This window comes from Macrobrachium nipponense, chromosome 19, assembly GCF_015104395.2.
Source record: "Macrobrachium nipponense isolate FS-2020 chromosome 19, ASM1510439v2, whole genome shotgun sequence".
In the NCBI taxonomy this organism is placed as follows: Eukaryota; Metazoa; Arthropoda; class Malacostraca; order Decapoda; family Palaemonidae; genus Macrobrachium; species Macrobrachium nipponense.
In genome coordinates, this window is record NC_061088.1 from 55,550,174 (window position 1) to 55,569,768 (window position 19,595).

A 19,595-nucleotide genomic window follows, 5' to 3' on the forward strand; every position below is an offset into this window, starting at 1 on the left:
AAATCGACTATAGGAGTTAGCAGGGAACTGATTGCCCAAAAATAAAACACCTTGGAGTTACTAGGGAACTGATGTTATGGGGCTTTTGCCCAAACATAAAACACCTCCTGGGAGTTAGCAGGGAACTGATGTTACGGGGCTTTTGCCCCAAAATAAAACACTTAGGAGTTAGCAGGGAACTGATGTTATGGGGCTTTTGCCCCAAAATAAAACACTTAGGAGTTAGCAGGGAACTGATGTTATGGGCCCCTTTCTTTTGCCCCCAAAATAAAAAAATTAGGCTTAGGGAGTTTTAGCAGGGAACTGAGTTATGGGGCTTTTGCCCCAAAATAAACCACCTTAGGAAGTTAAGCAGGGAACTGATGTATATGGGCTTTTGCCAAAATACAAACATACTGGTAGGAAGTTTAGCAGAGGAACTGATGTTATGGGGCTTTTGCCCCACAAAATAAAACACTTAGGAGTTAGCAGGGAACTGATGTTATGGGGCTTTTGCCCCAAAATAAAACACTTAGGAGTTAGCAGGGAACTGATGTTATGGGGCTTTTGCCCCAAAATAAAACACTTAGGAGTTAGCAGGGAACTGATGCCTATATGGGCGCTTTTGCGCCCAAAATTAAACACTAATACGAGGTTAGCAGGGAACTAATGCTATGGGGGCTTTTGCCCCAAAAATAAAAACACTTAGGAAGTCTTAGACAGGCGATTACTGATGTATATGGGGGCTTGCCCCAAAATATAAACCACTCTTTAGGTAGTTCAGCAGCGGAACTAGTACTATGGGGCTTGCCCCAAAATAAAACACCTAGGAGTTAGCAGGGAACTGATTGCCCAAAAATAAAACACCTGGGAGTTACCAGGGAACTGATGTTACGGGGCTTTTACCCAAAAATAAAACACCTGGGAGTTACCGGGGAACTGATGTTACGGGGCTTTTGCCCAAACATAAAACACCTGGGAGGTACTGGGGACTGATGTTGCGGGGTTTTGACCAAAACATAAATCTTGATCTGAGGAAGAAAGGTTTTATATCTGCTGCCGTAATTTTGCTAGAAGGATATAATTTCCCCTCTCCTTGAACCTACTGAACCTTAGGAATCATGGTATAGCTTAAAATGAGAAGTTTCATCCCTAAAACTTGCTGTCAGTACTACAAGTTTGGTATCTGTAGACCAAGCAAATTTTCATTATTTATTACTAGACTATATCCCATTGCAAGTGGCTTGAGCTGTACCCATTGGCACAATTTGAACCAAGCCACTTTATTTGGAACACTTGAACTGAGGGTCTTGCATAATTGCAGCCCTGTAGTGATATAAAGCAAATTGTTATTAGAAGGTAGTCAGTATTATATTATTAATGAGGGACACATCTGTAGCTCCTCATACAGTTTCCATATAATTAATAGATTCTATTAGGAATTTTTGGTAACTTAACCCTTTGAGATTTAAGTTAGTTTTGACAGCCATATATGGCTGTATTAGTCCTTTTGCATAGGCTGTGTAAAATTTTAATTTGAAATATTATACCATTCTGACTAATATGCTATGTACTAACTTTAGTTAGCCCAGGCCACTGTTTTAAATGGCTTTAGGTTATTTAACAACTAGGATAATGTTTATATCCAGTCTTAGGGTAATTGTGCTAAACTGTCACTTAATACACCAACAATATGACGTTCCCTGAATTGTTCTCTTACATATTAGCCTAGCATAGGGTATTGAATAATCCAGATTGTTCTAGATCAAATGTACACAAAGGATATATAAAAACAGAAAGTTACTTAACGTACATGTAAACACATAGTCAGGCTAACATCTTTTGTCTAACCCCATTGTTTATATATAGCCCTAAGCCGTTTGGTTTACTATATAAAACTAACTTTCTAATATGAAACTCACTGATGTCAAATTTGATAGTTAGGCTATCACCTATTATAGGTCATTGTCTAATCCTGATTAATTGATTTACCTTTAAAGGTATGGGATTAATCAGCTGTAATTTGTAGCCTTCCAGATAGGTTACTACCTCATAACCCATTTGGTCTATGTACTGTTTTTGGTTTACTATATAAAACAGTAACTTACTAATGTAAAACTTCATAGTTAGGCTGTCACCTAGTATAGGTTATTGTCTAATCATGATTAATTAACTGTTCTTGGTCAACTATAGCTATAGCTAGGCTAGCCTGTCACCTAGCCTAGTTATTGTCTAATCAATCTAGATTGTTCAATTCCTTTTTAAGGGTATGCACATGATAGTCTATATTATGAAGACCATGCTTAAGTATACAGGTTATATAAAAAATGAAAAATGACTGTAGTCTTTTATCTAATCCAAAGGTCTTTGGTGTAAACTTAGACTACTTCCTTGTCCCCTAGCCTAACAGGATACGTCCTTAAATCTTACCTTAATTCAGATTATTACCTATTCCAAGTTATTTTTATTCACCCTTAATCTTAGGTTATAGGCTACAGGCAATATCTGCTACAGTCTAGCTAACATATTCTCACAGAATCAATGTAGTTTTTAGGCTATTCCCGACATCGTTATCTGAAAGGATTATCTATATCAATAATAATTGCAGAACATTTCTTTAGATAAAACTTCTAAATAAAATGATAGATTCTTTTAAATAATTTTTGCTTCTTCAAATAGCTAACGATCACAAAATGTAAGAAGCGCCAACGTGTACTGACAAAAAAGCCAGTTTACAGATTTTCACGCACAACAGTCATTGTTCCACGGTCCAAACTAAAAGATTTTTAACTTGAACTTGAAATTATGCACTTAGCTTTCAACTTCAATGTTTCCATGAACTTCGGATATGAAATCATTAAGCGAAGAACGAAACTGTAGGAGTTAACGATCCTGAATTGTTAGCGCCAGTGTGCACTGACAGAAAACGACAACTTCCGCTATAAAATTTTTAACTGAAACTTATAATTGTGCACTTAGATTTCAACTTGTATAATTCCATGAACCTCGATAATGAAATTAATAAGCAAAGGACGAAATTCTCGGAGCAAACCTAATGATCATAAATCGTAAGAAGCGCTGATGTGTGCTGGTGAAATAAGCCGATTACTGCTTTTCACGCACAATAAATCATTGCTCCACAGTCTAAACTAAAAAATTGTTAACTGGAACTTAAAATTATGCACTTAGCTGAATCAATAAGCAAAGAACTGACTTCTCTGAGCTCTGGTTTCTCAATCTACCAGAAAAGTAATTAGGCTTGGCTGGGTTTTGGTCGTATGTAAACAATATGACGGTGTGTATGTGCATAACCACTTCTGCTTCTTCTTCTTCTTGCAGTTTTGACGTAGGTCATCTGGGTATTTGCATTCGCTGAGGATAATAGAAAGTGCCCTCTTATCCTGAGTCCATTTTTATGTACTCTATCACATGTTACATATAATGTTTATCATTACGACACAATACCTGGCCACAAGACTAGTTAAGAGAATTCTTTGACATTAGTCTGGTTACTATGGAGCTCTGGATGGACCATGGAAAGGGTAATCCTTGAGGACGAGATAGTGACTACATTATCAAAAAGCTGTATGTTAGGTGACTTAACCAAGCTGTAATCTATAGTATGTTCTATGAGTATTTTCTACATAGTAGATAGACAGGGCTAGCCTGTGATGTTTAGTATGTGAGATATCCATTTTGTCTTAAAGATATCATAGGTTTTCTGAAATGGACTCCATTGTAAGTAGAGGAGTATACCTTTTTTTTTATTTACTTCAGTACCGCTTATGTTTTATTTACATACCCACCATCCCGAATGTATTTTTCTCTTTTTACTTTGCTTCCTTTCCATTCATCATGAGCTAGGCTTTCATGATAGATTTTTTCCCTCATCTTTTCCATCCTTACATCTTTTAAAGCTTTTTGCAATCCCTTCTACTTTTGCATTTAACAACGGGTCGTTAGCATACAACAGTTCCCAGTGTGCACTTCTTCTTTAATACTTTGTAGTTTCTTCCATTATTATTGTTATGCCCAGCAAAGGACACCAACATTTTAGTCCAATTCTTCTGGTATGCTTGCAGCTATGTTCACTCTAGGTTTTGTATTATGGGAGAGAAACAGCTACCTAAGTCTTTACACTTTACACTAATCTCAACTTTTGTAGTGTTATTTAAGAATTATTTCATTGATTTTCAGTCCTGCACCCAATGTTGTTGGCCAGGTTTCACATCTATCTGGGGCTGTAGGGGGAGCAAGTAAGACCAGTGCTGTTTCTGCGGCTTCATTGGACCCAAAAGCAGCAGAAAAGAAAGCTCAGGATGATTTAAAAATTGATTCACAACAGCCAACTACAAATATTCAGGTATGCAGTAAGAAAAGTTTCCCAATAACTTTCTCATATATGTATGTATTGTATTCTTCAAACTTATGTGAAAGGTTAAGAATGACAAAGAGAATGTAAACAACACTAGACTTGAATTGGTAGCCTTAGATGAAACTTGAAAATTTGGTGTTCATTTGAAAGTTAAAACATTTATTTTACAGTTCCCAACATCCATTACGTATTAAACTAAATGGAAACCACTGACCAATTGCCATTGTTATTGTTGGTGTATCTTAGTGGATAAGACTGGTAGAATAATTGTTAGTTATTTACATTAGTGAGTGTGTGTCGTTTTCCTTGCAACTTGTACTATTTTGTCTTTTGTTTGTAAGCCACAATGTGATTGGCTGTTGGTTGTGGTTGTATTGACTGTTGTCAGATGGGAAGTATTGATAGTTGTTAGTTGGAAACTGATGGAGGTGGACTGGTCCTCAAGATAGCTAGTGTTTATTCCTTTAGTTGCTTTTTTCTAGTTGACTAATGGGTTGTGTATCAGTTTTCTTACCTATTGCTAGTGAAGAATTTACTTCTATATCTTGTCTCTTGGTAAGTACTTTTATGTTATTTTGGTTTTGCTCTTCGGTAGCGCATCGTGGGTTTGTTGTGGATATTGTTATGCATTGACCTGTATTTATTGTCTTCGGTGCTGGTGATAACTTAGCACAGTAAAAATGCAAATTAGTATTTACATAATCAGCAGTTTAAAGTTTCACAGGTTTTTAAATATATTTTAATCTTTCATTGGTGCTTTTTTGGTAAAATTTTGGAAATGAATGATAAAACTTACAAAATCACTACTGTACTTTAATCTGAATCAAACCTTGGCTAGACAAACATGCCAGTTGGCAGGTGCCCAATATTCATTATAGGTGAATATTGAATGTGACAGATGTCAAATGTATGTGGAAGAGTGGTCGAAGTAGAAGGGCTGGAGATGTTGTAGAAATGGAAGGATAAACAAAAGAATATCAAGATTAATAAGGAGAAAAAGGTAATGCTTGTCTTCTTATTGCACTCCCCACAATCAGAAAGACCAGGAAGAGAAGCAAGAATGTTTGGAAATTCTGTAAGACAGTGACAAAAGTGTTGCAGTCACATGTGATACTGGTAGGAGGAGGCCTGTTAGCCCCATGGGACTGGACATAACTGGTTTTGAGGATTTTATGCATAGTTATAATAGTATAGAAGAAAATGAGAAAATGTATATTAAGGAGAAGCGGTAAAATACTGGAATTTTTCTAAAGCCCAAGGTTGAAGGTGCTGAACACATTAAGAAACATACAGATAATTTGATTTCATACAATAGTGGAGAAGCTGAAATACTGATTATATATTATGATGAAAAGTGTATATGATGTTAAAGAAAAGGATTACGGTTTTTAGACTATCGAGAGTTGATTTTATAGTGAAGGATAGGAAGACAATGAAGAAAAGCTACTCAGGAGAATAGAATCATGGGAACTGATGAATTTCAGGGTCATTTGATTTAAATCGGGTTGATTTTAATCATTGATTTAAATCAAGATTTAAATCAAGATTTTTTTAATCCACAATTTAAATCATACTACCATGACAAAAATTAAAAATAAGGAAAAATATTAAATAAGCAAACATTTTTTATACTAATTTATTTTGTTAATACATTATTAGATTATAATGTGTGATGCAGGGCAGTCAACTTTTAAATAGAAATTATCTTTTGGCCTCTTATACATACAGCAACCGAAGTGAGTGATATAAGGAAACATAAAATGGATTTCTGGGAATTTTATTGGTATTATTGCATGTGACAAATTTGATTTTAATAACCAGCCTAATAGAGATTTTATTGCTCTTTCCAATGCTGTCTTCTTCAGAATTTGTGTACTTTAAGGGGGCCGGCCAGCTAATACCATTTTTTAAGGACAGGACTTTATATTCATAACACTTAATAAGGTGACTTGGAACATCTGACCGGTTTTGTGACACCAGCGCAATTTATCCCGAAAATAACCATTTTTCAAATTCTATCTCCTCCCTCGATATTTAATATTAAGACCTGGGATTACTACCATATGTAGACCTGATGTAGACCTCCAATCAAGTGAGGATTTTTTTTTCTAAAAGTCATTTTTTTGCTAGATATGAATTTTTCATTATGGTAAAAAAAATTAACGCTATAAATCGGGAAAAAAATTGTAAAAAAAAAAGACTAAACAAAAATTGGAAAAAAGGACTCCATTTGATTGTTCTATAATGTCTTTCTGAGTTATATACCAAAGTCCAATGTTATAGCTTTAAAACTAAGTGAGAAGATAGATTTTGAAGGTCAATAAGTATAGTTTTGAGATACGGGCGTTCAAAGTTTTACTTCGTATTTTTATGAAGACAATTAATAAATAATGATTATTATGAATGTACATTTCTGTTTTGTTTATTAACCCTTAAACACCGAGCCGCTATTTACCAAAGTGTTTCTTGTATGCCGGAGGCGTTCGGGAGTTAGCGCCGAAGCAGAAAAAAAGTTTTTTCAAAAAATCACAGCACGCTTAGTTTTTAAGATTTAGTTTTTTTTTTTTTTTTTTTTTTTTTTTTTTTTTTTTTTTTGCCTGAAGTTTAGTCGTCAACCATCAGAAATAAAAAGAATATGATTATCATATATATGTAAATATTTCCATATATGACAGCGTGAAAAAAGTTCATATATAATTGTATACAAATCACGCTGTGAGCAAAACGGTTAATTTTTTTTCGTTGTATTGTACACTAAATTGCAATGATTTAGGTATGTAACAAATTGTAAAACGATCAAAGCAACATAGAGAAAATATCACAATATGATGCATGAATTCGTAACGCGCAGACGTAAAAAAAACTTTTTTTTTTCTTTTTTTAAATTCACCATAAATCGAAATATTGTGCTAGAGACTTCCCGTTTGTTGCAAAATGAAGGTAATTGATTGAATATTACTGGACTGTAAGGGTTTTAGCTTACAATTGCTGTTTTCAACCATTTCACTCGAGTTAAAGTTGACCGAAGGTCAAATTTTTTACATTTATTGTGATTTATGTGAAAATATTTCAAAACTAATAAACGCTACAACCATGAGTTATTTGTTGTTGTATTCTACATAAAATTGCGCACATTTTCATATATAAAACGTTATGTAACATCTAATATAAAACGGTGTAAACATTACGACAAGCTGACTAAAGAATTTCTGAGATTTTTGGCAGATACCGCGCGCAGACGTAAGGAAAAAGTGTTTTTCAAAAATTCACCATAAATCGAAATATTGTGCTAGAGTTTTCCAATTTGTTGCAAAAAGAAGGTAAATGATTGAATATTACTAGAATGTAAGAGTTTTAGCTTACAATTGCGTTTTTCGACCATTTCAATCGAGTCAAAGTTGACCGAAGGTTGAAATTTTGGCACTTATTGTGATTTATATGAAAATATTTCAAAATGATAAAAGCTACAACCATGAGTTTTTAGTTGTATTCTACATGAAATTGCACACATTTTCATATATAAAACTTTAAGTAACGGCTAATATAAAATGATGCAAACATTACGACAAACTGACGAAAGAGTTTCTGAGATTTTCCAGCAGAGTTACCGCGCGTGGACATTTGTGCTAGATACTTCCAATTTGTTGCAAATTGAAGGTAAATGATTGAATATTACTAGAATGTAGGAGATTTAGCTTACAATTGCATTTTTCTACCATTTCGGTCAAGTTAAACTTGACTGAAGATTGAAATTTTGGCACTTATCGTGATTTATATGAAAATATTTCAAAACTGGTAAAAGCTACAACCATGGGTTGTGTATTGTTGTATTCTACATGAAATTGCTCACATTTTCATATATAAATCTTTATGTAACGGCTAATGTAAAACTGTGTAAACATTACGACAAACTGACGAAAGAATTTCTGAGACTTTCGGCAGAGTTACTGCGCGGACGTAAGGAAAAAGTTTTTTCAAAACTTCACCATAAATCGAAATATTGTGCTAGAGACTTCCAATTTGTTGCAAAATGAAGGTAAATGATTGAGTATTACTAGAATGTAAGCGTTTTAGCTTACAACTGCATTTTTCGACCATTTCGGTAGAGTCAAAGTTGACTGAAGGTTGAAATTTTGGCACATCATGATTTATATGAAAATATTTCAAAAATGATAAAAGCTACAACCATGGGTTGTGTTTTGTTGTATTTACATGAAATTTTGCACATTTTCATGTATAAACTTTATGTAACGGCTAATATAAAATGGTGCAAACATTACGACAAATTGACGAAAGAATTTCTGAGATTTCCGGCAGTTACTGCGCGGACGTAAGGAAAAAGTTTTTTCAAAAATTCACCATAAATCAAAATATTGTGCTGGAGACTTCCAATTTGTTGCAAAATGAAGCTAAATGATTGAATATTACTAGAATGTAAGAGTTTTAGTTTACAATTGCATTTTTCAACCATTTCGGTTGAGTCAAAGTTGACCGAAGGTTGAAATTTTGGCACTTATCGTGATTTATATGAAAATATTTCAAAACTGATAAAAGCTACAACCTTGGGTTGTTTTTTGTTGTATTCTACATGAAATTGTGCACATTCTCATATATAAAACTATGTAACAGCTAATATAAAATGGTGCAAAAATTATGACAAAGTGACGAAAGAATTTCTGAGATGTGTCGCTGATGCTTTTTAGTGCGAGAAGCAAGAAATTCGCGCATGCGCACCTGGGTAACACTTATAAACAAAACAACAGCTTGATCCGTGAACTCCCAGCATCCCTCAAGGCGCGAGATTTAAATTTTGTTGCAAACTAGGCCTATAACTATTTTTCCGTGAATATTTAAAAAAACTTTTTGTAGTTGACGTATCGTACGTCAATTAAGCACCCGGCAGACAATTTATGTCGACGTATAATACGTCCAGTCGTCGTTTAATGGTTAGTAAACCAAAACTCTGTTATTTAAAATAATTTAATCATAAATGATGATCCTTTGCTCATATATCGTAGCCTGGGGCACTGCGTCAGGCAAGAATTGGTACTCCTTCCTATGCAACTTTCACTTCTTCACTAACTCTGCTTATTATAGTGAATTTTCTTCTTCTGTATGTTAGTGAGATGTTTTCCTTGTATTTTCCTCTTTGGCATGATGAAAATCTTGCCGAATCAAAGATAAACAAATGTAAATGCAAGAGAATGTCAGGTGAAACTCGAAGGTGTACTCTCTTTTTACAGAGACAATGTTAATAAATCATGATTATTATGACTTTCATATTCCTTTTTGGGTATCAATAAACCAAAACTATATTATTTATCATAAATAAAGATCCCTTTGCTCAAAGATTGTAGCCTAGGGCACAGTGTGACGTTTGCGTCAGGCAAGACAGGGTTGTTACTATGTAACCCTCCCTCTCTCTCTTCACTAACTACGCTAATATCGCATATATTATGATATTCTGTAATCATATTAGAGCGAATTTTCTTTTTCTGTATGTTAGCGAGATGTTTTGCTTGTCTTTTCCTCATTGGCATGATGAAATTCTTGACGAAACAAAGATAAACATACGTAAAAGAAACAAATGTCAGAAGTGAAAATCGAACGTTTAGACTACTTGGGGTTTGTGCTTGCACTGAATTGTGGTTACTTACTTGGTAGCTGACTGACTTCCCTTCTCGACTCATGGAATCTCTACAGATGCCATTACTCACAATTTCTTTGACAATAATTATCAAAATTTACAATAACAAAAGAAATATTTCTTTTTCTTGTACGGATCAATGTTTTTGGCTTATTGAGTTACGTTTACTGATTACCCTGTAACTACGAAAGTAAGAGAAATTTTGATGAAATTTTTCATATTCGTATTCTCAATAGGCATATGAAGCTCCATGAATTTTTTCATTACATACTTTGCATTTTTCGCCCTCTACCCCCATATATAACGGTTCTAGCTGGCCCCCTTAAGGGGGTCGCATCATACATGAGATATAAAATTAGCGTATGTAATATTCACTTACTAGTATCATGTGATAAAATACAAACATTATGAATATGCATCTTTTCCATGGATCTTTTAAAAAGTTATGCTTTACTTCACTGCATCCTATAATATTGTATGTATTTTCATATTACTATTGTATTATAAAATACAAACATAGCAATTAATATTTTGGTTTGGAAATTAGCTGAGGACAATTGCAAAGTAAGTTTATTCTCCTGTATTAAACGGAAATCAGAGCCATTTTCTTGCTTCTAGTTAGCATAAATAAATCTCAAGATACTCTGTTGATATGGTACAAGGTTATTTTGAGTTATATGAAGTGTTTTTAAGTCAAAATATTACTTGAATATGTACCGTTGTGAATGATATTTAGTTATTGTTTTCGTTAGTAGATGGCGCTGAGGGCATATTTATTGCATAAAAATACAACAGATTGTATTCGATATTTTCACTTGATTTCATCAGAATATTACGAGCTTTACATATTTATCTTTTATTGCAGTGAACACAGTAAAATGTGTTCTTTCAAGCCAAATGGTTTTGATTAAAACATTTCTCTCAAATTTTGTTTACTGTCGAGTTTGATGGTGCTATACTGAAGTTTCCATGTTGCCAATGCACGATAATAGTCGTTAGCTGAGGAACATTCTTTCCTCAGCTTCAGCTACAACCAGCAGCTAAATTTAGCAGTAGAGGCAGTCCCCGGGTTATGAAGGGGGGTTCCGTTCTTGAGACGCGTGGTAAGCCAAAAATCGTAGTAAGCCAGAACATTGTTTAAGCAATGATTATAATGTTACTAACAATACTTTTATCATTCTCTTTTACTTTTTTAACTAGAAGATATGATAAACAAAGAGTTGGAAGAAACTTCAGTATTCTGAAAAAGGTGATTTTTTTTTTTTTCCCTCTCATTCTAGGCCAAGATTAGCCTGTAAGTTCATTGAATTTGACATTAAAATTTGTAGAAATACCAAAATGTCCATGAAAAATGGGTATATATATTGGCTATAGAAAAATTTGCCAATAGCAAGTCTGCGAATCTGGAGTCTGTGAATAGTGGGGGTCAATAGTATATCTAAACAAGCAGAAAAACTTTGCTCACTACTCCTATGGATAAATCTACCAGGCATCTTCTACAGTCTTTCCCCACCTTCACATCTCTCTCAGATTTATTCAGTGTATTGTTGACCATTCTGTGGTATAACTGAAAGTCATTGTCACAACACTTGTCACAACTCTGTATTTGTGTTATGAGACAGGTGAAAACGGCAAAATCTGGATGTAAGTTTAAGAATAAATTTGTTTACTGAGCAAGGTTCACTGTTGAGGTACCATCTATTGGGTACAAAGCTTAAGCTTATTTTAATTATTTGAATAAGGTGATATTCAGTTACTTGAAAAGATCTTATTTTTGTTTGACATGTTATGCTGTTTTATTATTTTTACAAAACTTTTATGCTCGGCCATTCTACATCAGTTTTACCTTCTCTTCAGGTACGCTTACCAGATGGGTCACGCCTCATCATAAAACTGAATCACACTCATGCTGTCAGTGACATTCGACAGTATATATCAACTGCCCGTCCGTCCTATGAAACCACAGAATTTGCCCTCATGACAACATTCCCGCATGCAGAAGTAACTGAACTTTCTCAAACTGTAGCAGAAGCTAAACTTCTTAATGCTGCGCTAGTCGTTAAACCAAAATAGTAGATCATTATTAAAGAGATGGATGTACACTTATATAATGTACATGAACTTGTTATCAAAAATGAAAATGGACTGATCGGGATATCATTCTTAATTGTGTTGAAGACATGGCATCGCTTTACTGGAATTGTTTGAAGTCCTGCTAAGTGTCATTGTAACTGATCATATTAATCAATATGGTGAAATCTTATAGGTTGAGAGCTTTAGGCACAAGAACTGTAGCGTTGTGTGATATTGGTCGCAGACCTCATTATAATTTGTTCTTCATGTTTTCTTTTTGCCATGATGTGATTATAAAAAGCTTTTTTTAGGTCAATTTTTTATTAATGAGCATATAAAATGTTTCTATGAGCTTTATGTAAGAAATATTAATTTTGTGTTTAATTTATTAAATTATCCCACAATTCAGATAATTTTTAATTATCATAAATTTCTTATTATATTTATCAATTATTATTTAAAAAGACACGTAAATGTTCATACGTATTCGACAGTTACACGATTTATGTATTTATCATTTTACTAGACTAAGGAAGGGTAGGAGAACTATAATTCAGTAACCCACACACATCCTTTTCATTTAATTTGTGAACTTACCTCGTGACAGAACATTTTCCAACCAAATATGATATTGCTTGGTTTTTATTCAAACAAATATAACTCTCTCCATGGTGCATATTTAGCTTATTTCTTATTCTTTCTCTCCTTTCAGTATACACGATGCTCTTTTCAATTCAGAATGAAGTTTATTTTGACTGTACTATTGTCATTTCTGCAGAATTATTTATACTTCTGACCCATACAACCTTTTGGCACTCATACTTGTAAGTCTTCATCTTCAGATCCTTTCAAGTTGGGACATTTAACCATGATTGAATTTTGAAGTTTATAGCTTATAATGTAATAATTTAAATCAGATGTATTACTATTATTAATAGGTGTTAGTTTTTCCAGACCTCTGAGTCTCAAGTAGACTCTTCTCGGGCTGGTTCTCAGGGATCAATCCTGAGAAAAAAAAAAAAAAAAAATAGACTTTATTTGAGAAACCCGTCTTATTTAAAAAATTTATGATTTTATTAATTGAAAAATCCCTGCTTTCCGCAAGGATATTTTTCATTTCCGAACTCCGCAGATAAATAGATCTTTGCTGGGTCCAATTTGGGCACTCAACAAGCAAATGCTGTACTGTCATGGGTGTTTGACATCTGTTACATTTCACTGGGTCAGCATGTGGTGTTGACATCAAGTGACCATGTGAGAATCTTGTGTGTCCTATACGTAGCCTTGCTAGGATCACCTCTTTTGCTCTTTCCTCCTGTGAGGATGTCCTCCATGCATAGACTTCAGTTTTTATATTTTTAAGTTTATTTGTTGTTGGCACAGAGGCCCATTCTTCTTTCCAATCCTGGTAAATTAATGTTTTAACTGATTTTACCCAGTCTGACACTGGGGCATATGAAATTGTTGGAGGGATAGTGCAGGCTAATTTGGCAGCAGAGTCTGCATATTCATTTCCTTTTATCCCACGTGTGCTGGGATCCAACATATTTCCATTGATATTCCTGATTGGAGGAGTTGATGAATTTTTATTTGAATTTCCTGTACTATTTGGTTTCCTGGTTTATACTGTCTTATTGCATCTATAGCGCTACGTGAGTCACTGAAAATAACAGAGACACTTGCTTTTGCCTCAGATATCATATCTAGAGCCATCTGTATGGCTGTGACTTCAGCAGTAAATACTGATGATATTGAAGGTAGGCTTTTTTTACTTAACATATTTTTCGAATATGCAGATGCTCCTACTCCAACATTATTTTTGGAGCCGTCTGTATATATCATAAATTTGTCGCCTTTTCTTCTAATGTGCTCCAAAGCATGTTGGCGGTACATTTCCGTACTTGTCATTTGTTTTTTGAGTAGGTAAGACAGGGAGGTACATATCTTTACTCTATTTAAAATCCATGGTGGTGGCAATTCCATTGGTGGGTGAAAAATTGGATTCATATTATGTATGTTCATTATGTATCTAGCTCTTTTTGGGAAAGAGCTAGTACTATTAACTGCTGTTACTTGATTACAGTTTTGGAGCAGTAAGTTGCAGGAGACGATCCTGCTTGCATTGAAAGACCTCTTTGTATTGTTATTAAATTACGGTGATGTTTTTAAGGCAAAACACCTGCCTCCACCAAAAGTGAGTTTGTTGGGGACGATCGGAAAGCTCCTGTGCACAATCGCACGCCTTCATGGTGCACTGCATCGAGAGATTTTAATGCAGATTCTGAGGCGGATGAATATATTGGACAGCAGTAATCTATTATGGATAAGACTGTTGCCTTATATATCATTAATAAAATGTCTCGCTTTGCTCCCCAATTAGTGTGTGATAACTTTTTTAATATGGCAAGGGCTTTGATGCCCTTGGCTTTAATGTATTTGATGTGCTCTTTCCAATTTAAATGTTGATCAAATATTACTCCTAGATACTTGATTTTTGTACAAAATTGTATTTCAGTGCTATAAAGATGCAGTTTGATTGTTTGGTTCTTCATCCACCTTTTGTCTTTGTAGAAGACGATTGCTTTTGTTTTATCAGTTGAAAATTTAAATCCAACTGAATTTGCCCAACTACATATATTTGAAATGGCAGTACTGAGAACTCTCTGAGCATGTCTCAGATTACTACTCGTATAGTAAATGACAAAGTCATCAACATATAAACTGTTTTTTACACCACTTGGTAAATTTATAGTAATGTCATTGATTGCTAAAGCAAACAATGTACAGCTCAAGACACTACCTTGAGGGATTCCTTCTTCCAGTTTATAGGTTACTGAGTAGGAATTTTCTACTCTTACTTGAAAAGTTCTGTTTGTTAAGAAGTTCTTAATAAATATTGGTAAGTGGCCTCTTAGTCCCTTGGAGTGGGGTTTTTGCATGATGTTATGTTTCCATGTTGTATCGTATGCTTTTTCTATATCAAAAAATATAGCTACTGTTAATTTCTTTTGTTCAAAGCCTTTTTTGATATGATCTTCTAAATGTGTTAAGGGATCTAGGGTTGATCTGCCTGCTATTGAACCAGATTGTGTTGGTGTTAAAATGGATTTTTTGGTTATTACATACGTTAATCGTGCATTAACCATTTTTTCTAAGATTTTGCATAGGCAACTTGTTAGAGATATCGGTCTATAATTGGATGGATTACTTGCATCCTTTCCTGGTTTGTTTATTGGAATAATTATGGCATGTTTCCATTTATCAGGAAAGACACGTTTTAGCCACCAGATACTATTGTAAAATTTTAATAATATGATTTAGCTATAGGAGCTAATTTTTCTATCATTTCAAATGATATTTTATCATATCCTGGTGCAGAGGGATGACAAGAGTTGATGGCATTATCTAGTTCATCCATGTTAAAAATATAGTTATATTCCAGGTCTTCAAGAGTTTCAAAATTGAGTATTATATTTTCTTTTTGTTTTCTGATACTTTGAAAATGTGTATCTAGGCTGGAGTAAGCACTGATGTTTTCAAAATGTTTCCCAATTATGTTTGATATTTCATAAGTATCATGGTATATTTTTCCATTTAAATGTATTGCACTTCTTGGAGGTCTTATATGTTTTCCATTGATTTTCCTTATCTTTTGCCAGACATCCCTTGTGGATGTGTTTGAAGATATGTTTGAGACATATTCCTTCCATGATGCGATTTTTTCAGCTATTACCGTTTTTCTAAATTTGGCTGTATATTTGTTATATAGTGGTTTAATGTGGTTAATTGTTATGTTTGTTATAACTATTTTGTTTAATATGTTTATACTATAGGGCATTTTGTTGAGTGATTTAAGGCGAGTTGAGTCTCTTTAGATTGCGACTCAATATATGTTTTATTTTACTTAATGTTGTTAATGTTGGATTCCACCATGGGACAGGGGATTTTGTGGAATGTGTTTTGGTTTTTGGAATACTTTTATCTGCAGCATTTATTATGAAGTTTGAGAAGGATTCACATGTAGTATTGTGATCTTCATTATGTGGGAATGGTGGTATGTTTCGTGTGTATAGGAATATCTTGTAGGTGGCAATATTTTGACATTACTTAAGTAGTTCAGCATGATTGGGAAATGGTCACTTGTGTATGAATCGTCAAGGACGTTCCATTCAAATTTCTCCGCTACATCATTTGAACATAATGAAATGTCAATTGAAGAAAAGGTTAGGTGTGTATTTGAAAAATATGTTGGAACTTCGCTTTCATTGAGACAATACAGATTGTGTTTCATTATAGTATTCTCTATGTTTTTGATTCCTGATGTGGCAGTGGGGTTATTAATATCCCATAATGGATTATGTGCATTAAAATCTCCTACTATAAGTAGTGGTTCCTGTATACTTTTGCTAATAAGTTCAGAAAAATCACTGAAATTTGCATTGAAAGTTGGTTTTATATATAAGTTACAAATAGTAATTTTACTTTTATCAGGCATATACAGTTTAATTGATGTTATTTGATATGGCATAGATGGTATGTCAACAGGTTCATATGTAATGTATTATTTGAACGTATATAGCTGTGCCTAATTTTCCACCGTCAGTTGGTGAATAACAGGCAATTTTATAGTGTTGGATATTTGTAGGGTTACTTCCTATATGTTGTAGACATATGCACATTGGGTTGTGGTCTCGTATGATTCTTTGTAATTCACCCAGACGTAGTCGGGTTAAGAGACCATTTATATTCCATTGAATGATTTTATATTCCATTATTGGGAGGAATTGGTGTTAAATTCTGTAAATTGATTGCTGATTTTACTTTATCTCGTAGTTTATATGCATTTGAATTTATTTGTGGTTTTTTAATCGTTGTATTTGTATGTTGGTTATTAGATTCTGCAGTTGTTTGTTTTTCATAGTTGAATATTAATAAGTCTATTTTTGATTTTATAATTTCCTTTTTGTATTTTAAGGATTCAGAACATAATTCGTTCTCATGTTGGTGTGTTAAAGGGCACCTCCTTAATTTGGTAAATTGTCAATACAATTTCGTACTGTGTCCTCGGCTCTTGGTAGTTAGTTGGTTATATGTACTTACAAAGCATTCATTACAACCACAAGATGAAGCATGTTTGGTAATGTTAATTATTGGTTCAGAAGTTTTTGGTCTAGCTTTAGAAATTTCTGGTTTTGTAATTCTATTGTTCCTTTTCTGTAGTGATAAGGACTGTTGGTTTGAGGGGTTATTTGTTTTGTTGTTGTTAATGGGATATTTCGGTCTTGTGGATGGTTGGGGGGTGATAGTTATATTTTGGTTTGGTTTAATGGTATGATTTTCATTAGTATTATTTGATGGAAATTGTAAAGAGTGATCTTTTCCATCATGGGGCCCAGGGGTACTCAAATCATTTATTTCACAGTTCATAAATTTTGAGTTTTTACACACACAAAAAAAAAAAAAAAAAAAAAAATTCTTGAAAAGATATCATTGGCCCTTCGCGAAGTTAAATTTTCTGCCAAAGGCACAAGTGAGAAAGGACTCCCAAATGTCCGCATCCCTACCCTACCCCAAAAGGGGATGGCATAACATGATTAGTATGGCCCAAGTGTAAGCAGAACCCACTTGCTAGGACTAAGAGTATTATGTTAATACAATTATCCCCATCCTAATCACATTATGGGCAAACTGGATAGAATGCCGAGAGTTCTATTCCTAGAACCAGGCCCCCCCTGGAATCCGTGGTCCAGCTCCACAGAGTAGTTCCGCCTGAAAAACAGGTCCGAACATTGTCGGGTAGATGATGGATCTACCACAGTTCTCACTATTTAGCTTCGGATTTAACTCCACGTTAAGCCATGATATGTTTTCTCATTTATTTGCTTTCAAAAATTTTGGCAAAAAATGGAAAGGTCCACATAAGTTTACTCGAAAATATATAATGTCATATGGGACTCTTGGGTTCGAACCTGGGAAGAGATTCCTGAGGTTCGAGAGCCCCCTCACCACGTCAAGGTGGTCCCAAAATGAGGGGGCAGATGTATTAACACAGTGTTAGTGTATATGTAATGAATCTTACCTACTGTTAAAGTTAGATTATATCTTTGCTCCACTAGGTGTAATTAGGAATTAAAACCAAAATATTGCTTGGCTAACCCACTATGACTGTCTGTAATCACCTGTTTCCCATTGAGTGGAGCCGAAAAGTTTTTGTCAGAATTCTTCATGCTGTGTCCTTATGCAGGTTTGTGTATATTGGCAATAATAATAATCATGATTTCTGGCCAATTTTCTCCAGTATGGTATTGTGCTTGTTTCCAGTTTTTGCATTATGTCACTTGAAACTAGCAGAGATGAAAGCAGTAGGCTGTATAGGAAAGAGTATGTGAAAACCAAATGTTTCAGTTGTAGTACATGAAGTAAGATGTAGCCCAGCTGTTGAGGCACAATTGTGGTTTTCTTGATCTGAAGATACTAAGAAGTCATCTGATGAGAGGATGAAAACTTTTTGAAGTATCACAAGATTCTAGAGTCCGATAGATTAGGGTGCACCATTAGCCTACTCAGTCTTTCCTTTTGTCTTGTGGTGTTGCTTCTCCTCCTCCATTAGCCTACCTGACAGCCTAGGTTAATTCCTCTTTCCCACCTGTTCAGCTTTCTTTTGCTCCTTGTGTGGTTCAGGAGGAAAATAATAGGTACAGTGTTCCCCCGTATTCGTGGGGGATGCGGGATGCGTACCAGACACCCCCGCAAATAGTTAAAAATTGCGAAAAGTTAGAACTACCACTGAAAATGCTTATAGCTGCCTATCTTGAAAGTTCAGATACCAAATGTACACCTTAAATAACACCCTACTTCAAATATACCTTAAATTACTCTCCTATTACTGTATTAATCTTTGAGGTTATATTATTAATATTTCAAAGTCATCTTAAACATTTTACCATTAAAAATATATACCTACAGCCAATAACAGAGAGAGAGAGAGAGACTATTGAATGGTAACATCATATATCTGACCAAGAGTGAAATTATGAATTTTTTCTGAGACAATATTAATGGAGAGAGAGAGAGAGAGAATAACTCCATGACTCAACTCCTTCCCCTCCACCAAACGTATTTCAAACTGTCATTTACTCCCCTGCCCTCCTTTCTGGAAGTGGATAAAAAGACTGAGAATCACTATTTCTTTCATTAATGTTTTAATACAGTAGTACCTCGAGAACCGAAAGTAATCCGTTCAGAGGCGCCCTTCGTATCATGAGGTTTTCGTATCCTTGACCACATTTTACATGAAAAATGGCTAATCCATTCCAACCCTCCAAAAACACCCCAGTAAATTTCATAATAAAGCTAAATTGACCTATAAACAATGAAATGCTACAACTATTTGGACCATTCACCTACCTAAATTCCCCCTCATTTTGGGACCACCTTGACGTGGTGAGGGGGCTCTCGAACCTCAGGAATCTCTTCCCAGGTTCGAACCCAAGAGTCCCATATGACATTATATATTTTCGA

General features: G+C 34.4%; 1 protein-coding gene across 4 annotated transcripts in view; it reads left to right on the forward strand.

Annotated features, from left to right (window-relative positions):
• The window catches only part of LOC135217090 (NSFL1 cofactor p47-like), a 139,885-nt gene extending 127,398 nt beyond the window's left edge, over positions 1-12,487 (forward strand). For all 4 annotated transcript variants that reach the window (XM_064252792.1, XM_064252800.1, XM_064252776.1 and 1 more), the window contains 2 exons: positions 4,177-4,342; positions 11,859-12,487. In XM_064252792.1, coding sequence (XP_064108862.1) covers positions 4,177-4,342; positions 11,859-12,074 — 382 coding nt within the window. In that variant the 3' untranslated portion in view covers positions 12,075-12,487. The remainder of the gene's footprint in view (positions 1-4,176; positions 4,343-11,858) is intronic.
• The last annotated feature ends 7,108 nt before the right edge of the window (positions 12,488-19,595 follow it).